This window comes from Sus scrofa, chromosome 6 (assembly GCF_054392235.1).
Source record: "Sus scrofa isolate SSC_HxYL_T2T_F1_AM1 chromosome 6, Sscrofa_HxYL_maternal_Yorkshire_Landrace_v2.0, whole genome shotgun sequence".
NCBI lineage: Eukaryota > Metazoa > Chordata > Mammalia > Artiodactyla > Suidae > Sus > Sus scrofa.
The window spans coordinates 81,379,688-81,400,450 of NC_139388.1; the positions used below are offsets into that span (position 1 = coordinate 81,379,688).

A 20,763-nucleotide genomic window follows, 5' to 3' on the forward strand; every position below is an offset into this window, starting at 1 on the left:
AGCATACGATGTGCAAGGCATCTCGTAAGCGTTATCTCATTTATTCCTCAAACCTATGAGGAAGGTTCTAGGTGTCTAATTCCTATTCACTTGGTGAAAGTAAGAAAGAAGGAATGAGTGATTTTAAAGAGGCCCCCTGCCTCATTCTGAGCATCTAGGATTCATCCCTACATATAAGCCACCATGAGCGATGCCGGAGAATTATGCTCAGCTCTAATTGGCATGGTCCTTTGATGCTTGGAGCCACCAAGTTAAGTAGAGCCACCTACAGGGACCATTCCCCCAGGGATCTGAATTACAAGGTATCCATGGGAGTTGAGATGCATCAGGTAAATGAGCATTCACAGCAGCTAAAACGTGCACTTGGCGCTGAAGGTGCCAGTAGATATAAATTCCTTTCTTCTTCCCAATGACGGAGGTGGTGCAGCTTCATATCGGAGTTTGAACCCTGGAGTCAGGGCGCTCAAGTTCAAATCCAGACTCCATGAACCCTGGAGAGTCACTTCATCTCTTAAGTTTCCCCATCTGTCCAACGGGAATAAAGAAACCCTTTTTGTAACTTCATAGTGAGGATTAAATGAATTAATACACGTTACGGGCTTCGAACAGCTCCTGGCTCCTAACCGTTGGCCATCGTTGGTTCTTGCTGTGGGATCGCGGCTTTTGGTGAGTTCTAGAAATGTTAGATTGCAGACTCTGCAACTTGCGAGTAATTGAAGTGTTCTGGTGTATTTTCCCCTCTCAGAGTCCCTACCCCACTTACCATCTGTTTCCCACCATCTCACACTTAATTACCATTCTCTGTCTATTGTTCTCCCATTGTCTTCTGTTTGTTCTGCTTCCCTTTACAACAGCACATGATGGCTGCCTGAATGAATGAATGGCTCCTACCTGGCTTCCTTTCCCTAGACCTTAAAATAGAGTTGCCAGGCGTCTGTCACCCCCGCCAGACTCTGGGTTTCTCGAGGCGCTGTATCCGTTTCATCACTGGGCGCCTACGGCGAGCACCTGGCACCACGCCCGGCACCTAGTAGGTGTCGGGAAATGTTTGCTGAATTTAATTAAACTTAACTGGAGTGAAAACCCCTTACAGGAAGGAAAGGCCCACCCCGCTGCATTTTCTCTGCATCCCGCACTGCCCTTGATTCAAGGCTACAGAAGCCAGAACTGATCCCTTTCCAAAGCGAAATTCTAAGATTCTGGGTCCTGTCTTGCTGATGACAAGGCCGTTGGGGAAGTAACAGCAGAAAGTATAAGATGAGCAAATTCCCAGCACATGCTGTCTTTTCACATTGATCAGCTGCTTCATCCTTCATATCTGTCTGCCAAGGATTTGTCCTATTTAGCAAATCGGGAAACTGAGGCTCACGGTTTTGGTAACTTGCCCAAGGACACGGAGGTGGTGGGGATCTTGCTGGGACCTGGATCCAGGAGTCCCCGATGGCTCCACGTGTGACCTCAGAATACCCCACAGTGCCTGGGAGCACCTGCTTTGGCAAACCAGCCAGTGGTGGGCGGTGAGGAGAGCAGAGATGGGAGCTGGTAGGAGACAGGACGAACCGAAATAAGCCAATTTGGGGTGGTGGGGTGGGAGGAAAGAGGGAAAACTCCTGGTTCTAAATACCTCTCCAAGTCATCCACTTCCCTCACTCTGCCCTCATCATGGTCTACCCCCCCCACCCTCCGCTTAAATAGCACCTCGTGTTTCCGTCTCCTCCAAATGCAACTCAGACCATGTCACTGCTCTTGCTTGAAGCCTTCAGTGGCTTCCTACTGCTCTCAGGACAAAGAAGAAAAACTCACAACCAGTGGTGGGCTGGTAAACCCACTCTCTGGGGGCTGGGGCGGGGGCAGGGGGAGAAAACAAACCAAAAAAGACCCGATTTGCTGTGGCAGCTGATTTCACTGGTGTAGAGCCACCCGCTGTGGCCTGTTTCAATCTAGCAGTCATTTAAGAACTAGTTCACATAATTCCAGGAATCAGCTCTCAGGAGTTGGTAGCGACCAGCCCCAGCACACCACTGCAAGTGGGGATCCACCATCTGTGCCCTGCACAGCTCCCCAGCCCCACCAGGCACCACGTCCCTCCCTCCTTGCCCTCCCACCACATAGCCTGCCTCCCATCCCCCTGCCCTGAGCTAACTGTCACGAGGCCTTTGCATATGCTGTTCCCTTCACCTGCCACACGTGTCCTCTCTCTACCATTCCTTCCACAGGTCATGGCACAGGGTCACTTCCTCAGGCCTGAGCAGGTCCCTTTACACTCTGTTGTACCTCCTTGTATCTGATGCGCCTAGCACAGGTGGCTGTGTGATCTCTTGACTCATGCCCACCTTCCCCACCAGGCTGTAAGCCCCCAGCAGGGTCCTTGTCCGTATGCCCAGCAGGGACATCATTCTCACCATAGTTAATGCCAGTGTCATCCCCTGGAATTGTGCAACATCTGTCCCCCACCCCAGCACCCAGCGTGGGACCTGGCCCATCCTAAGTCATCAGTGAACTCTTCCTGAACCTTCCAGTTAAGGCTTTGTCTTCCTGCGTTTCCCTTTTGGGCAGCTCCCCCCACCTCCATCGAAGTGGTGGCCGCTAACACGCCAGCCCCCTTCAGCCGCTACCAAGCCCAGAACTTCACGCTCGTCTGCATTGTGTCAGGAGGAAAACCAGCACCTATGGTAAGTACCCTGAAATCATCCATCCTCGTCCCTACTGGGCCCCATCCTTTGTGACTTGTGCCGCTGCCCGTGTCACCACAGTGCTCACTCTGCAGAAGGAAGAATAGAGGGTGCGGTCTGCAGATGTTAGCTCTGCTCCGTCTGCCTTCATCTGACCCTGTTCTCATCTCTGATCTGCCCAGGTGTCCGTGTCTCTCTTGCTCCCAGCCCCCCTAGTGCTGAGAACCCTCGCTTCTCCTGGACCCCAGAACCCTACAGCTGCTCAGTGGGGGTGGTGTTCAGAGGAGCCCAGCATCCTGCATCTGGTTATTGAACAGGATGGAGACCGATGAGGCCCAGAGAAGGAAAGGGACACGGAGAGAGTCACCCAGTGTTCTTGACAGAGCTGGGGCTCAAGGTCATGTCCTCTGGCTCCAAGTCCACTGCGGAGGAGAGAAGGAAGAACAGAGGGAAGGCAGGAGGAGGAAAAAGGGGAGTCCTTGTTTTGGCCAGTTCCTTATTAGACCCACTCTGACCCTTTGAGGTCATCAGCCCAGCTCACGAGTCATCGTTCTGGCTTCAGGGGGCTGGAGTAGGATGCGAGAGCATCTAGGGAGCTGGGTTCTAGTCTCCTGATGTCACATGTGCTGAATGACTCTAAGCAGGAAGACCTCCCCTCTGCTTCTCGGGTTCTTTAAGGAAGGTTAGGCATGGACAGTATTACAGTTTTTCAGTTTTTTTGAGAAGCAGCAAGACCCGTTTGCTCTAAATGAAATACACAGAAGCTCCATGTAAAAAACATTCAAAAGTGAAGGAAGAGTGAGTTGCCCTAGTGGGTCCCTGGGGCTCCTCTGCGGAACCCTTAGGGTTCCCTGAACACATATTGAGAACGTATGGGCTACAAGCGCCCGAGGCCCCTTCCAGTTTTGACCCTATGAGTTTCATACATCACGAGCATCAGTGAGGGGTGGAGCAGCTGAAGCCGTGGGCAAGGGGATCGAAGTTCATGGTGGAGACCTTTGCTCCTTCCAGACCCTGAGTGTCTCGCAGGCGTGGTCCAGTGGGACCCTTCCAGGACAAGGCGGGAGAAACAGGTGTGAAAAGAATGAAGCCAGGGCAGTAAACAGGTGCTCAGAGGACAGGGGGACAGTAGGCAGGTGTGAGGAGACAAGCCTTTGCTGAGGTGCATATGCCTCCACCTGCACCTTCCAGTCCCAAGGAGACAGACCACAAAGTGGCTTAAAAGCCAGCAGCTGGTAAGAGTAGCCCATGGTCCTGAGGTTTCCTCTTTGGAGCCTGTAAAGAAGTCTGGCCTCCCTATAATTAAGCTGATCTTTTCCCCCAAAGAAAAACTCCTTTTCTGCAGGGCACAAAAAACGTTTCCTCACAGCCCTGGGGATGCAGAAAGACACCCCCCTCCCCAGCCCACCTGCTCCTGCCATTTAAGACATGGCAGTACCATATTCAAAGAGTTAAATTTTAAATATATGTCATACATATATATATAGACACACATATTAAAGACATATATCTAAGAGATCCTTATCTCCCCGCATTCCAGGCACTTACATTTACCTTGGACGTCAGAACTTGAAAGAATTCTTTGATATAAATTACAAACCTGCTTTTGAAGCACTTTTCAAAAAAAAAAAAAAAAGAAAGAAAGAAAGAAAAGAAAGAAAAACCCCAAAGCAGGTTATTATGTGCATAAGAGATTCTTCGTTGGAGCTATTAACTCTGACAGATTTTGCGCATCCTGCATTTCATTCGCCCCTCCCCCACTCCTCCCCCTCCTTCCGCGCCCGGCCCGCCGTTGTCCCCAGAGCTGCTTTCTGGCCTCCTCTCTCCCTGTCTCCCATCGATTCATTTATCTGATTTATTTTAAACACACACACACACACCCAATTCCCACAGGCCTCTGGATGAATGTACCAAAATAAAAAGACAGCAAATTAAATTAAATGCCACCTCTCAAAACTTGAATTCCCTATTAGCAGAGAAAGCAAGGAGATGCTGGCTTTTGCCTCGGCCCACACCCAGCTCCCTCCCACACACACACCTGTTTCCTGCCTTCCTCGCCAAAACCTCCAAACCTCCAAACCTCCAAGATGCGCCTACACACAAATCCTTTTCTCCTCCTTCCGATGTCTCATTTACTCCCCAGTGCCCCCCACCTGCTCTCTCACCCACCTGCTCTCCCTAGGCAGGCATGGACCACCCGCTTGGAACCCCGGGGGGTCCTCTGCCAGGGTGGTGTCCAGGGTCCCTTTTCTGCACACTTTTCTAAGCATCCAACAGCCCCATGAGGCACGTGTTCTGATTCCCTTTTCAAATAAGGAAATTGAGGCTCAAAGGGGCTCACCAACTGGTAATGACGGAGATGGGGTCAGCCTTGGCCACCAGAGCCTGTGTCCCCATTGAACTGAGCTGACTCAGAGCGCTGGGGCAGGGGGTGGGGTGGGGGAGCTGGGAGGAGGGAAAGGGACAGAGAGGGGTCCACCTGGAAGGCTACCAGGAGGAGGAAGCTCCCAAAGAACTGGTCTCCTGTGGCCAGTTCCTCTGGGAGCCCATTGGGAGTTCCGGCCAGTGGCACAACATTTTTTCCCACACCCTTCTTGCAATTTCAGGTTTATTTCAAACGCGATGGGGAACCGATCGATGCGGTGCCCCTGTCGGAGCCCCCTGCTGCCAGCTCCGGCCCCCTCCAGGACAGTAGGCCCTTCCGCGGCCTCTTGCACCGTGATCTGGACGACACCAAGATGCAGAGGTCGCTGTCTCTGCTGGACGCTGAGAACCGGGGTGGGCGTCCCTACACGGAGCGCCCCTCCCGCGGCCTGACCCCAGACCCCAGCATCCTCCTCCAGCCAACCACTGAGAACATCCCCGAGACGGTGGTGAGCCGCGAGTTCCCCCGCTGGGTCCACAGCTCCGAGCCCGTCTACTTCCTGCGGCACAGCCACACCCCGGGCAGCGACGGCACGGTGGAGGTGCGCGCCCTGCTCACCTGGACGCTCAATCCGCAGATCGACAACGAGGCCCTCTTCAGCTGTGAGGTCAAGCACCCAGCACTGTCGATGCCCATGCAGGCAGAGGTCACGCTGGGTGAGGCTCGGTGGAAGCCACTCTGCAGGCCCCCTGCGGAGCCGGGTGGTGGGGAGCATTGGCACAGGGGGAACGGCTGGCCACCGCGGAGATGGGGCGGAGGCGGAGGGGTCGGGCACAGAGGTGGGAACCGGCGCTTAGGGAGGTTCGCTGAGCTGGGTTGGAGAACGTGGCAGGTTAGCAGGAGATCAGGGGAGTTTGGTCCAGTCGGATGAAGAATATGGAAGTCACAGAAGTTCTCTGGATCCGTGTTAGAAACGGGAGGTTTACCAGGTTGAAAATGGAAGAGTCGGAGTTCCCACTGTAGCTCAGTGGGTTAAGAACCTGATTAGTACCCATGAGGATGCAGATTCGATCCCTGGCCTGGCTCAGCGGTTTAAGGACCTGGTGTTGCTGTCAGTGTGGGTTGCAGACACAGCTCAGAACCCGTGTGGCTGTGGCCGTGGCCGTGGCTGTGGCCGGCCGCTGCAGCTCCGGTTCCACCCCCTGGTATGTGAACTTCGATATGCCACAGGTGCAGCCCTCCAAAAAGAAAGGAAGAGTCACAGGGAAGTTTGCTGGGTGAGACCCACAAGAGTTGGGTCTCTTCAGGGAGCATTGCTGAGTCAGGTCACGTGGACAGACTAGGGAAGGGAGCATAGGAGGTGAGGAGGAGGTTTTCAGGGTCAAAGAAGAGACCCATGAGCCCAGGGGACAGTTCCTAGGTATGGGTCATGAACATGGCAGGTGGGAAGCTTGCCAGATCAGGCTCAGGAAAGGTTACGGGTTAATAAAGGTTACAGGAAGCTTTGCCAGCTCTGGGTAGGAAACATGATAGGATGCGAGAGCATACTGCTCTGGCTTTACACTTTTTTTTTTTTTTTTGTCTTTTTGCTATTTCTTTGGGCTGCTCCCCGCGGCATATGGAGATTCCCAGGCTAGGGGTCTAATCGGAGCTGTAGCCACCGGCCTACGCCAGAGCCACAGCAACTCGGGATCCGAGCCGCGTCTGCAACCTACACCACAGCTCACGGCAACGCCAGATCCTTAACCCACTGAGCAAGGGCAGGGACTGAACCCGCAACCTCATGGTTCCTAGTCGGATTTGTTAACCACTGCGCCACGACGGGAACTCCTGGCTTTACACTTTTAAGCACAATGGAAACCCTGTCCTCTGTGAGCATGTGGAACGTGTATACAACCAGGAAACTGGACACCCAGAGCCAGCTTAGCCTGAAGCCCAATCCCAGTCTGATGCCTGCTCCCTCTTCCCACAGGGCACCAACTCTGGATGTCCCCAGGGCAGTTTCCTACCATCTGATTTATTTCCCCTTATTTGTCTCCCCCCAGCTGAGCAGAGGCAGGGAGAAGGGACACGTAGAAAATTCGCTGCCGGAAATAGGAGACTCTTCTAGTCAGGGTTTGTACTGACCAGGAGGGAGGTGGGGAGGGCGGGCAAATGGGCACATTGACCCTGCCCACAACCCTCTGGACCTTCATCTGCAGCTCCTAGCAGCTCAACCCAGAGTCCAAGATGCTGGGCTGGTCTTGGGCTTAACATTGACTGAATATCTGCTATACACCACGGACCTCTGCTTTCCTCACAGTAGCCCAGATGCCTGGGCTGATCACCTCCATCTCCTGCAGGAGTGAAGGGCTCCGTGGAAGCATCCACAGCCCCCATCCCAGGCCCCTGGGACCGAGGACAAAGAACAATGATCTTGCCCTTCGCTGCCAGTCACTGTGCCACCTCAGGGCATCTATTGTCATGGCACCTGCCCCCTGAGTACCGTTTGCTCATCATGCCATAGAAACTGCACCAGCACCCCTTACTGCCAGGCCATGTGCCAGGCGCTGGGACCCTCCCCACCCAGAGTCTGCCCTCTCTCAGCCCTCTCACCTCACCAGAGCACCCCTCCCCCTGACATTTGCCTGGACCCTCCATCCTTCCCAGAATTCCTTCTTGCGTCTGAAGCTCCTTGTCCCTAAGATACAATCAGCTTCCAGGCTGGGAGGCAGAGCAGTCTCCACCCTTCGTCGAGATGCTTTGCCTTTAAAAGCCACCCCCTGCCTCTCTTGCCCAAGCCTCCCCTTCCCAGGGGAGGGCTCCCTGCCCCACACCCACAGAGGATGACAAAGACCAGAGGTGATAAGGGCTTCTGACCAGCTAGTAAGGTGAGCTTGCAACTCAGGTCCCCCAGGGATGGCGAGGGCACTGCCGCTGGCCTGTTCCACCCCCTTCCCACCCCTCATCACATGCCATAGTAAAGCCCTTGCCTGCCCTGTCCCTGATTCCAGATGCTTCCCTTGACTGGAGCCCCCTTGGCATGCCCCCCAGCCCTCCTCATCAGAGCAAGAGAAAGGCCCGCTCACAGGCAGCGGGGAAGTGGGGGACACAGCAGGGCCACTCATGTGATGGGGTTGAATTGGGTGCGGGAGTGAAGAGACCCCCAGGCTGGCCTCCTATCCACCCAGCTGCTGTCACCTGGTGAGATCTTTGGCCTCTTAGGTCTCTAAGCCTCATTTTCTGACCTGTTGAGTTGGGGGAATAAGAGTGACCCCAGAAATGTCTGGAGCCAGGCTCTAGGCAAGATGCTTTCCTCACAAGTTGTCATTGCGGTGACCCTATGCGGCAGCTGAGCTGTGCCATCATTATTCTCACTCTATAAGCGAGGGCTCCCGGGCTTCAAGGAACTCTCCTTAGGTCATCCAGTCAGGTCTGACCCCAGAACCCACGCTCTTAACCCCTGAACTCTACTACCCACCCAGTGGGGCTGTGGTGAGCATGCATGGAGCCAGTGGGTGTAGCCAGTGGAGTGGTGCGTGCTGGCGGGGTCCTGAGCAAGTCCCACAATCAGGGCACCCGGCACACTGGCCATGGCAGTGAGACAGTGGGCTGTGTGAGCTGACCTCCTGGGGCACAGAATCCAATCGTCTGATCAAGACGTTAAAGGTCCAGCCAACCAGGGTTGGGGCTTGGCTCCCTGTCATGGTCCCCCTCCCAGGATGCCCCCTCAACTCAGATGCCACACACACCCGAGAAGAAAGATGCCTGCTGGTCTGAGCACCCATCTCAGTAGATGGCAACTGCATCTTGATCTTCCTGCTGATCAAGCCAGACCCCTTGGAGTCACCCACTTTCCCCCTCTTTTCTCATACCCCACATCCAAGCCATCCTCAAGCCCTGGCAGCTCAGCCTCAGAATATACCCCACATCCACCCCTTCTCATCCTGGTTTCTTCTTTGACCATCTAATCCAAGCACCAGCGATTCATGCTCAATTACTCCAGTAGCCCCCAAACTAGCTTCTCTGCTCCCTCTTACATCCTCTTCTAGTCTCTCTGCTCCCAGGAATGATCAAAAGTATAAATCCAATCATGACACACGCACATCCGCCCACAACCCTACAAAGTTAGACAAACAGATTGATAGAACAAAAGCAAGTCCAAAAACAGACCCATATAAAGTCGGGTGATGTTTGTTCCCACTGGGGCTCAATGGGTTAAAAATCTGACTGCAGATCAGGTTGGTGGAGAGACACAGGTTAGATCCCTCACCCAGGAACTTCAATATACCTCGGGTGCAGCCACTAAAAAAAAAAGAAAAAGAAAAATCAAACAGTACAAAAAAATTAAAAAAAAAAAAGTAAAATTGTTAAAAAAAAAAAAAAAAGAGTTCCCATTGTGGCTTGGGCAGAAATGAATCTAAGTAGTATCCATGAGGATGCAGGTTCAATCCCTGGCCTCACTCAGTGGGTTAAGGATCCAGTGTGCTGTGAGCTGTGGTGTATATAGGTCAATGAGATGGCTTGGATCTGGCGTTGCTGTGGCTTTGGTGTAAGTTGGCGGCTACAACTCCGATTTGACCCCTAGCTTGGGAACCTCCATATGCCTCGGGTGCAGCCCTAAAATAGACAAGAAAAAAAAAGTTTGATGATGTTCAACAAAGGTTCCCGGACCGTTCAACGGGGAAAGAGAACTGTTCTTAACATAGGACCTCAGGACTATCGGATACACTTAAGGAAAAAAATGAACCTGATCCCTGTGTTGCACACACGCAAGAATTAATCTGAGCTGAATCACAGACCTCAGAGTAAAACAGCATCATAAAACTTCTAGAGCAAAACATTGGAATATATCTTTGTGACATTGAGGTAGGCAAGGATTTCTTAAGGAGGTCACGAGAAGCACTAAATGCAAATTTGAAAATTGGTGAATTGGACTTAATCAAAATTCAAATCCCCTGCTCCTTAGAAGACACTTTTAAGAAAATGAAATGAGGTGAAATGAAAAAGCAAACTACAGACTGAGGGAAGATACTCTCCGTATGGATCTATGGCAAAGGATTTGAATCCAGAATATGTAAAGAACGACTGCAGATCAATAAGGACAAGACAAGGCAAATTTTTTTAAAGAGAGGATCTACAAATGGCCACTCTGCATGTAAAAAGGGAGATGGGAAATGAAGAGTAAAACGTCAATGAGAGACCATTTTACAACCACCAGAATATGCCTAAAATGGAAAAGAGGGCCAACACCAACTCCGGGGCTGGAGTATACACCGGTATGACTGCTTTGAAAAACAGGTACTTTCTTACCAGGTTAAAAAAAACCCACCCCTCGCTGCTCTAGGACCCGGCAATTTCACTCCCAAGTATTTAACCGAGAGAAATGAAAACATACGTCCACAAAGACCTGAATGTTCACAGCAGCTTCATCCATAGCAATAACAACAACAAAAACTATTTTAAAAAACCCAGGAGTTCCTGTCGTGGCGCAGTGGTTAACGAATCCGACTAGGAACCATGAGGTTGTGGGTTCAGTCCCTGCCCTTGCTCAGTGGGTTAACGATCCGGCGTTGCCGTGAGCTGTGGTGTAGGTTGCAGACGCGGCTCGGATCCCGAGTTGCTGTGGCTCTGGCGTAGGCCGGTGGCTACAGCTCCGATTGGACCCCTAGCCTGGGAACCTCCATATGCCGCGGGCGCGGCCCAAGAAATAGCAAAAAAGACAAAAAAAGAAAAAAAAAAAAAAAAAAAAAAACCCAGGGACTTCCCACTGCAGCTCAGTGGGTTACCAACCAGACTAGTAACGAAGGTTCGATCCCTGGCCTCACTTGGTGGGTTAAGGATCTGGTGTTGCTGTGAGCTGTGGTGTAGGTCCCAGAGGCAGCTTGGATCCCATGTTGCTGTGGCTGTGGGGTAGACTGGAAGCTGTAGCTCCGATTTGACCCCTAGCCTGGGAACTTCCGTGTGCCACGGGTGCAGCTTTAAAAAAAAAAGAAAAGAAAAGAAAAAAGAAAAAACAAATGTCCATAATTAGGAAAATGGATGAACAAATTTGTGATATAGTCATGTAGTGAATCCCTTCTCATCAGTTCAGATGAATGAATGAACTTCTAATATACCCACAACATGGACTCAGAAATATTGTGCTGAGTGAAAGTAACCAGACAGCAGAGTAGGCACTGCACAATGCCATTTATATAGACTTCTAGAACATAAAACACACCTCTGGGGATAGAAATCAGAACAGTGTTTACCCATGGAGAGTGGAAATTGACTGGAAGGAAGCATCAGGGGACCTTTGCAATGTTGGGAATATTCTCGAATTTGATGGGGAGTGTGGTCACACAGGTGTTCACATTTATTAAGATTTGCCAAAGTGTGTTCTTAAGAACAGGGCATTTCCCTTCTGTGAGTTGTATCACAATTTAAAAAGATAGGAAAGTCGAAACACAACAACCCACCAGGCGGCCATCACATTTGAAGTGACACCCCCACGGTGCTCATCTTTCATGCTCTCCTCCGCTCCATCTGCTCCAGCCACGGGGTTTTCCTCGCTCTTCCTTGAACACGCTCAGCTTAGGCCCATCTCTGTGACTTTGCGCTGTCCTTTCTTTCTGCCTAGAATAATCTTACCCCGGATACTCTCAACCCCTCCTGCATTCAGATCTCTGCTCCAGTCTTCTACTCAGAGGCTTCTTCCCTGAACACCCTGTCTCAGCCTCCTCTTCCTCCTGGCCCCATCAACTCCTTACCTTGCTTTTATGACACTGCCTTTCTCTCCACCTGCAAGTGTATGATGTATTTTCTTATGGCCTGGATCCTCCACTAGAATTTAAGGGCACAATGGGCAGGGCCTTTACCTGCCCAGTTCACATGGCGCAGGGCTCAGGACAATCTGAACATATGACATAACACACATTTCTTTAATAATCAATTATTTAATGCTTTTCTGGGCTATTGTGAAGGTTAAACCAGACAGTACATACAAAGTGCTGAGCGTAGGGACAGAGTAAGTCATCAGGTAACATAAGCTACTGTTGTTATTCATTATTGTAACCCTAACATCGTCCTGCATAGTGGCCAACAGAGATTAGGTGTGCAATAAAGAACTAAATGGATGGAGCAGATGAATGAATGGGTGGTGAGTGGATTAGTAGGTTTATGGGTAGATGTGCGGATGGATGGATACATGGCTGGATGGATGGATAGATGGATGGATGGATGGATGAATGGGTGGGTGATAGGTGGATGAATGGATGGATGGATGGATGGATGAATGGATGGGTGGGTGGGTGGTTGGATGGATGGATGGGTGGATGGATGGATGGGTGAATGGATGGATGGAAGGATGGATGGATGGACGAGTGGTTGTCCTAGTGAACATCCAGAATTCTTGAGACGGGGCCCCAGAGGAGCTTTTCCATAAGATTTCACCAGGCTATCTTTGCAGCAAAATGCTCAGGAAAGTAAAGACAGCAGTTACGTAATCAGAATCTTTTGCATTCCTCTGAGCAGGTGTGGACCACTTCAGAGTTCACATTTCTGTCTCGTCTTCTCCCTCATTGTCATTTTTCAGAGAAACTCCTCAAATAGTAGGATAGCAGCCTATCCTCCCCATTTACAGGTGAGAAAACCGAGGCCTGACAAGCTGCACTGCCTCATCCAAGTTGTGCAACAGGAGAGTAGAAGGCAGTCCTCAGTGCTGGGTCTCCCAGTGCCCACTCTTTCCATATGCCCAGGGGTTGAGAGAGGGACGTCCTAGAGGCTGAGGACCTCCCTTCGAGAACTTTCAGTGATGTGTTCTAGGGCAAGGTGGGGAGGCAGGACGTGACTGCCAGGAGCTGCTGTGGGGTATCAGCGTGTGGTGGAAGGTGAGGGTGATGGCAACTGACCTGTCTTCCCAAAGCATCTCAGTGCAGCAGCGAGGGCAGGATTCAGAGGGGCCCCCGGCCACGAAGTCCTTTACCAGTTGGCAGCTGCCAGGATCAAACTCGGAGGGGTGAGGGCAAAGTGGACCCCTCACCTGCCCACCCTCTGGCCCTCAAGTTCAGCTCCATGCAGGAGCCACTAGGCCTGGCAGCTCAGGGTGGCAAGGGAGGGGTCTGGCTGCCCTCATAGACAAAGGCCTCCAGCTCCCCCGACTCCTTCACCCCCAGGCTCCCAGCTTCCCTCTGAAGACTCAGATCCTGCCTCTACCACTGCTCTCCTCACGGCCAGTTTTATGGCCTGCAAATTGGGTTTCACGGCAACCTAGGTGCACTAAGGTGGGCATGACAGTCCTAGAAGGGGGTCGGGTGCAGGTTAGGCACCTGATCAACGTCAGGTCTCTCCCGTCTGGTTCTGTAGACCCAGGCCTGACTGAAGGGAGTGGACCAGGGCTTTAGAAACCAGGGCCTTTAGGAATCTGACCTAGGAGGGACCGTGTCTGTCTGCACGGCTCTGGGACGGGATGCTCTCCCACGCCCCCTGCTGGCTGCATCTGGACAGTGCCGTCCCAGCAGGACAGAGAGCCCACAAAAACCCAGCGCCAGACCACTCTACACAGCGCTTCCCACCTGCAAAAGGACCTTCACAGCACTTGAGAGTTAATTAAAAAAGGCGAGGAACTGACATGACTGCCCTAACCCTTCATTTCCGAATGGGGACAATCAAGGGGTGGAAAGTTTAAATGAAATCGTGGGTAAGAAGCTCACCCAAGGGCCTGGCACTGAGGATGTGCTGGATAAATGTCAGCGCCCAAACCCATCATCTCCCGATATTGCTAACAACTCAGGGTCGTGTGGGCAAGGGTTGCTCTGGCGGTTCCCATTCTGCATTTGGGGAAGGCCTGGCGAAGCGCCTGCTCCAGGGGTGTCTTTTATTGGCAGCCGCAGCTGCAAGCCGCCCTCGACCCTCCGGTTCTCTCCTCTCCTCCAGCAAGCCCGGCTCTTCCTGCTGGTGCATCCCTCCACCCCATGTGGCACTTCAAGATGTCTTGCTCCTGGTTTAATTAATAGCCCTTTGGTTTCGTTCTCTGAGAATGAAACTGACAGTGCCTCGGAGACCACCCACGCCCACTGCTGCTGCGATTCCTGCTCTGAGAGCTCTGAGGAGCTCCGGGAGCAGGCGGGCAGAGGGGGCGATCCCAGGCCATCCCCGGGGCCTGGGGACAAAGCTTTCCTGCTGCTGCTACCCCTGAAAGATGTTCGCAGAGAGTGGTCCCAAGCATGGCAGCCCAATCAAAATCTGGAATTCCCATTGTGGTGCAACGGTTAATGAACCCGACTAGCATCCATGAGGACTGAGGACATGGGTTTGATCCCTGGCCTTGCTCAGTGGGTTAAGGATCCAGTGTTGCCGTGAGCTGTGATGTAGATCACAGATAAGGCTCGGATCCCGTGTTACTGTGGCTGTGGCATAGGCTGGCCGCTGTAGCTCTGATTCGACCCCTAGCCTGGGAACCTCCATATGCCATGGGTGTGGCCCTAAAAAGACAAAAGACAAAAAAAAAAAAAAAAAAAGAAAGAAAGAAAGAAAAGAAGAACAACCCTATGACTTTCCCCTGGCCCAGGAAGCTCTACTGGCCCCTGTGCCCACTTCCCCTGACCTTCTGCCTCAGCACGACGCCCTCCACCTGGAACCCTCCTTGAGAGCTTTATCTCAACTGAAACGTCAGCACTGCCTACTGCTCTGATTTTCTGCTGTGACTCTCCAACAGCGCCTCATCCATGTACTTATTTGTGTATCAAATGTCTCCCTGATGAAAGCGTCAGCTCCCTGTCGGCAGGCGCTTAGTCTCCATCGCCACGGTGTCCCCAGCCCTGCCGCCTGGTTGGCTCAACAATTACTTGTTGAATGAATGAGTGAGTGAGTGAATGGATCTGGCAGAAATAAGCCTGGCCCCAAAGTCATAAAACAGGAGAAACTATCTCTGTGGGTGACCTTGTGGGTGACCTTGGCTAAAACCCTTCGTTAGCGCTGGGCCTCGATTTCTCAGTCTGAAACCTGGGAGGATGGACTCAAAGATCCCAGTGGCTCTTCCAGCCCCATATTCTCTGGTTCCCAGGAGGCAACATCCTTGGGTGTCTTGTCTCTCAAGCTCAGAGGAGTGAAGGGGCTTGGAAGAAGTGATACAAGAGGTGAGGGAGAGAGGCAGGGAGGACACAGGCCCAAGGAAAGAGATGGTTCCCCCCACACTTTGCCACCTTCCACTCACCTCCAACCCAGAGGTGCCAGAAAAACCCTCCTGAGCAGATTAACCTGGTAGAAGGAGCCCTGGAGCCGGAGTGATGAGACCAGGATTTTGATCCCAGCTCTTCTCCACTGTGTGACCTTTGGCAAGTCACCGCCCCTCTCAGTTAACACATCGGTACAATGGGCATGATAATGGCAGAACCGCAGGCACAAGGGTTTAGGGCAGGTGGGAGTTGGGGTGGGTCCTCTGAGCAGTACGTCTGCTGGAGCAGGTTTTTCTCCATCCACAGCTGAGCCATCTCCCGGGAGCCCCTCCCTTGGGCATCCCTGACTCCACCATTCACTGGACCTCTCTGATCTGACCCTCCATCACACCACTTGTGCTGGCCTTTTACCCCCGAGGAGCGTGAACTACACAAGGGCAGGGATTGTGTTCTGCACACCGTTAAATCCCCAGGTCCCAGGCGGGGTCGGGAAATGTGTGTGGGTGAATGCAGGCATGAATGATGGAAGCTGACAGGAACGTTCTCTTCCGTTCCCCCTGCCCCTGCTTTCTTTGCTTAGTCTTCCCTCCCCCGCACAAACACACGCCTCTCTGACTTGGCCTTTCTCCCCCTACAGTTGCCCCCAAAGGACCCAAAATTGTCATGACGCCCAGCAGAGCCCGAGTCGGGGATACAGTGAGGATTCTGGTCCACGGATTTCAGGTCAGCCTCTCTCTGAGCATCTGTGAAGGCGGTGGAAAGTGGTCCAGGGCACCATCAGGGGGCCGGCACCATCAGGCGGCCAGCACCCTGGGGCAGCATGCTCGTCCCTTGACCTCCAGCCCCGGCTCAGCCTCCTAGTCTGTGTTAGGGCAGAATCGGCTTCTGCGGGATGCATGAAGGTTTCTGCTCGCCCATCCAGATCTCCGAGCAGACATGGCATGCGTGGGTCTTAACATTCTCCCCAGCCCTAGCGTCCTTTTCTTCCCGGGTTGCCAGGCAGCCACACCCACCCCATCAGATGAACGTGTGTCCCCATCCTGCTCCAGCAGAATGGTTCCTCTTGTGACCCAACTCTCCCACTTTGACCAACAGAACGAAGTCTTCCCGGAGCCCATGTTCACATGGACGCGGGTTGGAAGCCGCCTTCTGGATGGCAGCGCTGAGTTCGATGGGAAGGAGCTGGTGCTGGAGCGGGTTCCCGCTGAGCTCAACGGCTCCATGTACCGCTGCATGGCCCAGAACCCGCTGGGCTCCACCGACACACACACCCGGCTCATCGTGTTTGGTACACTGCGCCTGGGGATCCGGAGAGCTACTGGGGGTGGTGGGGGGGGTCCTGGCTGGAGCTGTCCCAAGGAAGAGGAAGCAGTGGTTAAAACCATAACGGCTTTGGAGCTACAGAGCCCTGGGTTCAAATCCTAGATCCACCACTTAGTAGCTGGGCCATCCTTGGCAAACTGCTTACCCTCCCTGTGGGTCTCCATGTACAGAATGGGGCTGATACCATCCAGCACACAGAGGCTGTGTGGCTGCCCTGAAAGAGTACATGAGACAGCACACAGCAGGGGCTGGGTAGGGGGGCTCCTTTGCTGCGTTCCCAGTGCCGTCCACGCTTTACTTCTCTTTCTGTTCTTCCCAACAGAAAACCCAAATATCCCAAGAGGAACAGAGGACTCCAATGGTAGGTCTCCACTCCTGGAGCTTCTGGCTTCAAAGCTCTGCTCCCCCAAAGAGCCCCTTTGCATGCCCTCGCTCCTCCCTCGCGTCTTATGCAGGTGATGGCCCTCCAGCTGGGCAGAGTCTGGCTCCAAGGGCAGGAGTGGCCCTAAAGCAATTAAGGGGACTCAGCATCCCAAAGAGGCCAGCAGGGATTTCAAGGGACCATGTCTCTCTCAGAGGGCTCAGCTGCCGTGGGCCCAAGAGCATGTGTCCAGTGTTGACCTAGGGGCTGCATTCTGGGGCCCTGGACCATTTATAGGATGATGGGTTTCACACACCCTCCCTGGGCTGCCCCCGACTTGGGCACCATGCTTATGGGACCCTGACCCTCTTTCAGGCCCGCCAGCCCTCCCCTCCCCACACTGAGCCAATCCCACAGTTCCCAGGGGAGGCCCCCCACTCCTAGTCCCCACAGAAGGTCCTGATGGCCACCAGGGAGCCTGACCTCTGCCAGCAGACGGGGGACAGGGGAGGGATCATGCATACTCAGGTGGGATTTGAACCCAGAGCATCCTAACACTGAAGTCCAGACTCGTGGCCCAGCCCCTTTGAAGCTCCGTGTTCCCCAGGCTCCACAGCCAGCCGTGCCATCAGAACGTGGGTCAGGGGGGCACAGGCTCTGATGCTGCTCCCTACGCAGGTTCCACATCGGGCCCTGCTGGCGTCCGGCTCACCGTGGTGCTCGCCCTGACAGTGGTCCTGGAGCTGACGTGAAGGCTCAGCCCGCTCCCCCCACTCCCTCCGGCACTGACACCTCTGCGATCGGTTTTCATTTCTTTTCTAAACTATTTCCAGTCTTGTTCTTAGTCTCTTTCTGTCCATGTCTTGGCTTCTTCGACGGGTTTAATTAAAACAGACCACTTTTCCCCATCTCAGTGTGTGGCTCTATATTTTGTTTTTGTTCTATAGCAGCAACTGGCATAACACCCCCCCCCTCCGCCACCCTCAGTGGCACACAGCCTTGGGACAGGCACTGAGGGTGGTAACAGAGGACACGGAGGGCATGCTCTTCCCCGGATGAGGGGTGGATCCTTGTCTCAATTGAGTCCAGATGTGGGAAGTAACCAGAGACTCTACTCGGAAAATCCAAGTTCCCGCAAGACTAAGTATAATAGTCAGCTCTTGACACAATAATGCTGCATAACAAGCCAACCCAAATAGCAGTGGCATATGCCACAGCAAGCATTGCTATTATGTCTGTGTCGAGGTTCAGGATGCAGTGGTTCAGATGATCTAGTCTAGAGTTGGTCTGGGCAGCCCAACAGACTGGTCTGGGCTGAACTTTAGGCTGTGGGCAGGCTGATCTCCTCCATGACTCTTTGTTCTGGGGCCGAGGGCAAAGGGGCAGTGGTTAGCTGACATTTGATCCTCCTAGCGTGAATCATCAAAGCTTAAGGAAATAAATCCAAATCACACAAGCACTGTTAAAGCCTCTGCCTATCATGTCTTTGAACACCCTTTAGCCAACGCAAGTCACATGGCCAAGGTCAACATTAATCAAGATCACATGTTGGAATTCCCATCGTGGCTCAGTGGTTAACGAATTGACTAGGAACCATGAGGTTGTGGCTTCGATCCCTGGCCTTGCTCAGTGGGTTAAGGATCCAGCATTGCCGTGAGCTGTGGTGTAAGTTGCAGACGTGGCTCGGATCCTGTGTTGCTGTGGCTGTGGCGTAGGCTGGCAGCTATAGCTCCAATTCGACCCATAGCCTGGGAACCTTCATATGCCATGGAAGCGGCCCAAGAAAAGGCAAAAAGACCAAAAAAAAAAAAAAATCACATGTAAGTCAGTAGTAGAGGTTCCAGAACTTTCTATGCAACTACTAGAAGATTCCTCACACCATTCAGCTATTGGAGAGAAGGACTGAGGGGGGAGGCTGGCCTCTCTGAGCTGTGGCCAAGACCTGAGAGTCACCAAAGAGAACTCACGGAAGATTGCGTTAGTCTGTAGAGGCTAGGCTAGGCTGCAGTAACACATTAACCCCAGGGTTTTACTGGATTAACACAATAAAAATTTCTTTGGGGTAGTTCCTACTGTGGCTCAGTGGGCTATGAAACCAGCTAGTATCCGTGAGGATGTGGGTTTGATCCCTATCCTTGCTAAGTGGGTTAAGGATCTGGCATTGATCCTTAACCCACCACGTGAGCTGTGGTGTAAGTTGCAGATACGGCTTGGATCCCACGTTGTTGTGACCGTGGTGTAGGCCAGCAGCTGCAGCTCCAATTAGACCTCTAGCCAAGGAAGTTCCATGTGCTGTGGGCATGGCCCTCAAAAGACAAAGTAATAGTAATTATTATTATGTGATGGTATGAGGAGGTGAGACCTTTGGGAGGTGATTAGGTCCTGAGGGTGCAGCCCCCTGAATAGGATTAGCGTTCTTATAAAAGAGACCCCAGAGAAGCCCCTTGTCCCTTCTGCCATGGGAAGTCAGCAGCCTGCCAAATGGAAGATGGCCTTCACCGGATCCAGACCATGCTGGCACCCTGCTTGCAGATGCCCGAACTCCAGCATGGGGAGAAATAAATTTCTGTTGTTTATAAGCCTCCTGATCTGTGATAGTTTGTTTTAGCAACAAAAATGGACCAAAACACCATCACACAGGTAATAAATCCACACTCTTTACAAGCCACACGGGATGCAGGCCTGCATGCTACCTTGGTCCCGTTGCATGATCTCTGCCTCATTCTCTCTCTTTCTCTCTCTCTCTTCGACTTTGCTTTGTTCACACTTATCTTTCCATTCCTCAAATTCTTCAAGCCCATTCCTGCCTCAGGGCCTTTGCTCTACCTGTCCCCTCTGCCCAGAATTCTCTTCCCGTTGACCTTGGCCTTGACCTTGGCAGAGCTGGCTTCCATTTAGTGCAGCTTAACTACTACCTCCCCCGAGAGACCTACCTGACCACCATCTCTCTCTCCATCATGTCATCCTTAATTTCATTCTCTGCACAGCACATATCGCTCTATGATGCTTTTCATATTGATTGATCGGCTGAGAGTCTTTCCCTTACCCTTGGTCAGAATATCAGCCTAGAAGTGTGGGGATAACATCTGTGTCATTCACTTTCATGTCCTCAGTGTTTAGACCAGAGCCTGACACATGGCAGGTGTGCAATAAGTATTTATTGACTGAATGAACACATGAATGAAAGAATTAGCAGCCTCCCAAGGATGTGCTATGGGCACCGGGGCTGCAGAGATGAGTAAGACAGGCACTCCACCTGGAAAGAGCTCACAGTCCAATGAAGGGAGAACATTTACCCAACTAACCCAGTAACTCAAACTGTGATGAGTATTAAGTACCTTCCCAGGGCTCTGGACCATTGAGGTAGGAGACATGCATTCAGCTGGGATACAAGGGGTGGATCAGAGGACACCAAAGAGACAAGATGACATATGAGCAGAACTTTGAAGGAAAAACAGAGATTGATGAGGCAGAAAATGGAGGAAAATGTTCTAGATAAACAGAACAGCATGAGCAAAGGCTTAGCAGAAGGACAGTTTAGTATATCTTTGGGGAAAGGATGAGTAATCCTATCAGCGCTTCCAAAAGCTCTTTAGTTCACTCAACAAACATTTATTAACCACCAATTGGGTCAAACAAGGCTGTAAGTGCTGTAGCTTAAGTAGGAACATGTCATATGGCTCTTGTATCAGTCAGCTTTTGTCCCAACAATGCTGTGTAATGAACATCCCCAAAATGTAGTGGCTCAAAACAGCAGCTATTTATTATTTCTCATTAGGCTGAGGTCAACTGCCGATCTCGGCCAGGTTTGACCCTTGGAAGCTGGACTCTCTCTCTCTCATCTGTGGTCTGCTGGTGGGTCTGCTGGGGGCTGCCTGGTCTAGGGTTCCCTTTGCCAGGATGACT

The 20,763-nt window shown here is 52.3% G+C and overlaps 1 protein-coding gene across 1 annotated transcript in view; it reads left to right on the forward strand.

Moving 5' to 3' along the window:
• Nucleotides 1–17,765, forward strand: part of IGSF21 (immunoglobin superfamily member 21) — a 258,202-nt gene extending 240,437 nt beyond the window's left edge. Inside the window, exons 5-10 of the mRNA XM_021095457.2 lie at nt 2,557–2,672; nt 5,279–5,753; nt 15,811–15,896; nt 16,269–16,461; nt 16,819–16,857; nt 17,536–17,765. Of these exons, the coding sequence (XP_020951116.1) occupies nt 2,557–2,672; nt 5,279–5,753; nt 15,811–15,896; nt 16,269–16,461; nt 16,819–16,857; nt 17,536–17,609 (983 nt within the window). The 3' untranslated portion in view covers nt 17,610–17,765. The remainder of the gene's footprint in view (nt 1–2,556; nt 2,673–5,278; nt 5,754–15,810; nt 15,897–16,268; nt 16,462–16,818; nt 16,858–17,535) is intronic.
• The last annotated feature ends 2,998 nt before the right edge of the window (nt 17,766–20,763 follow it).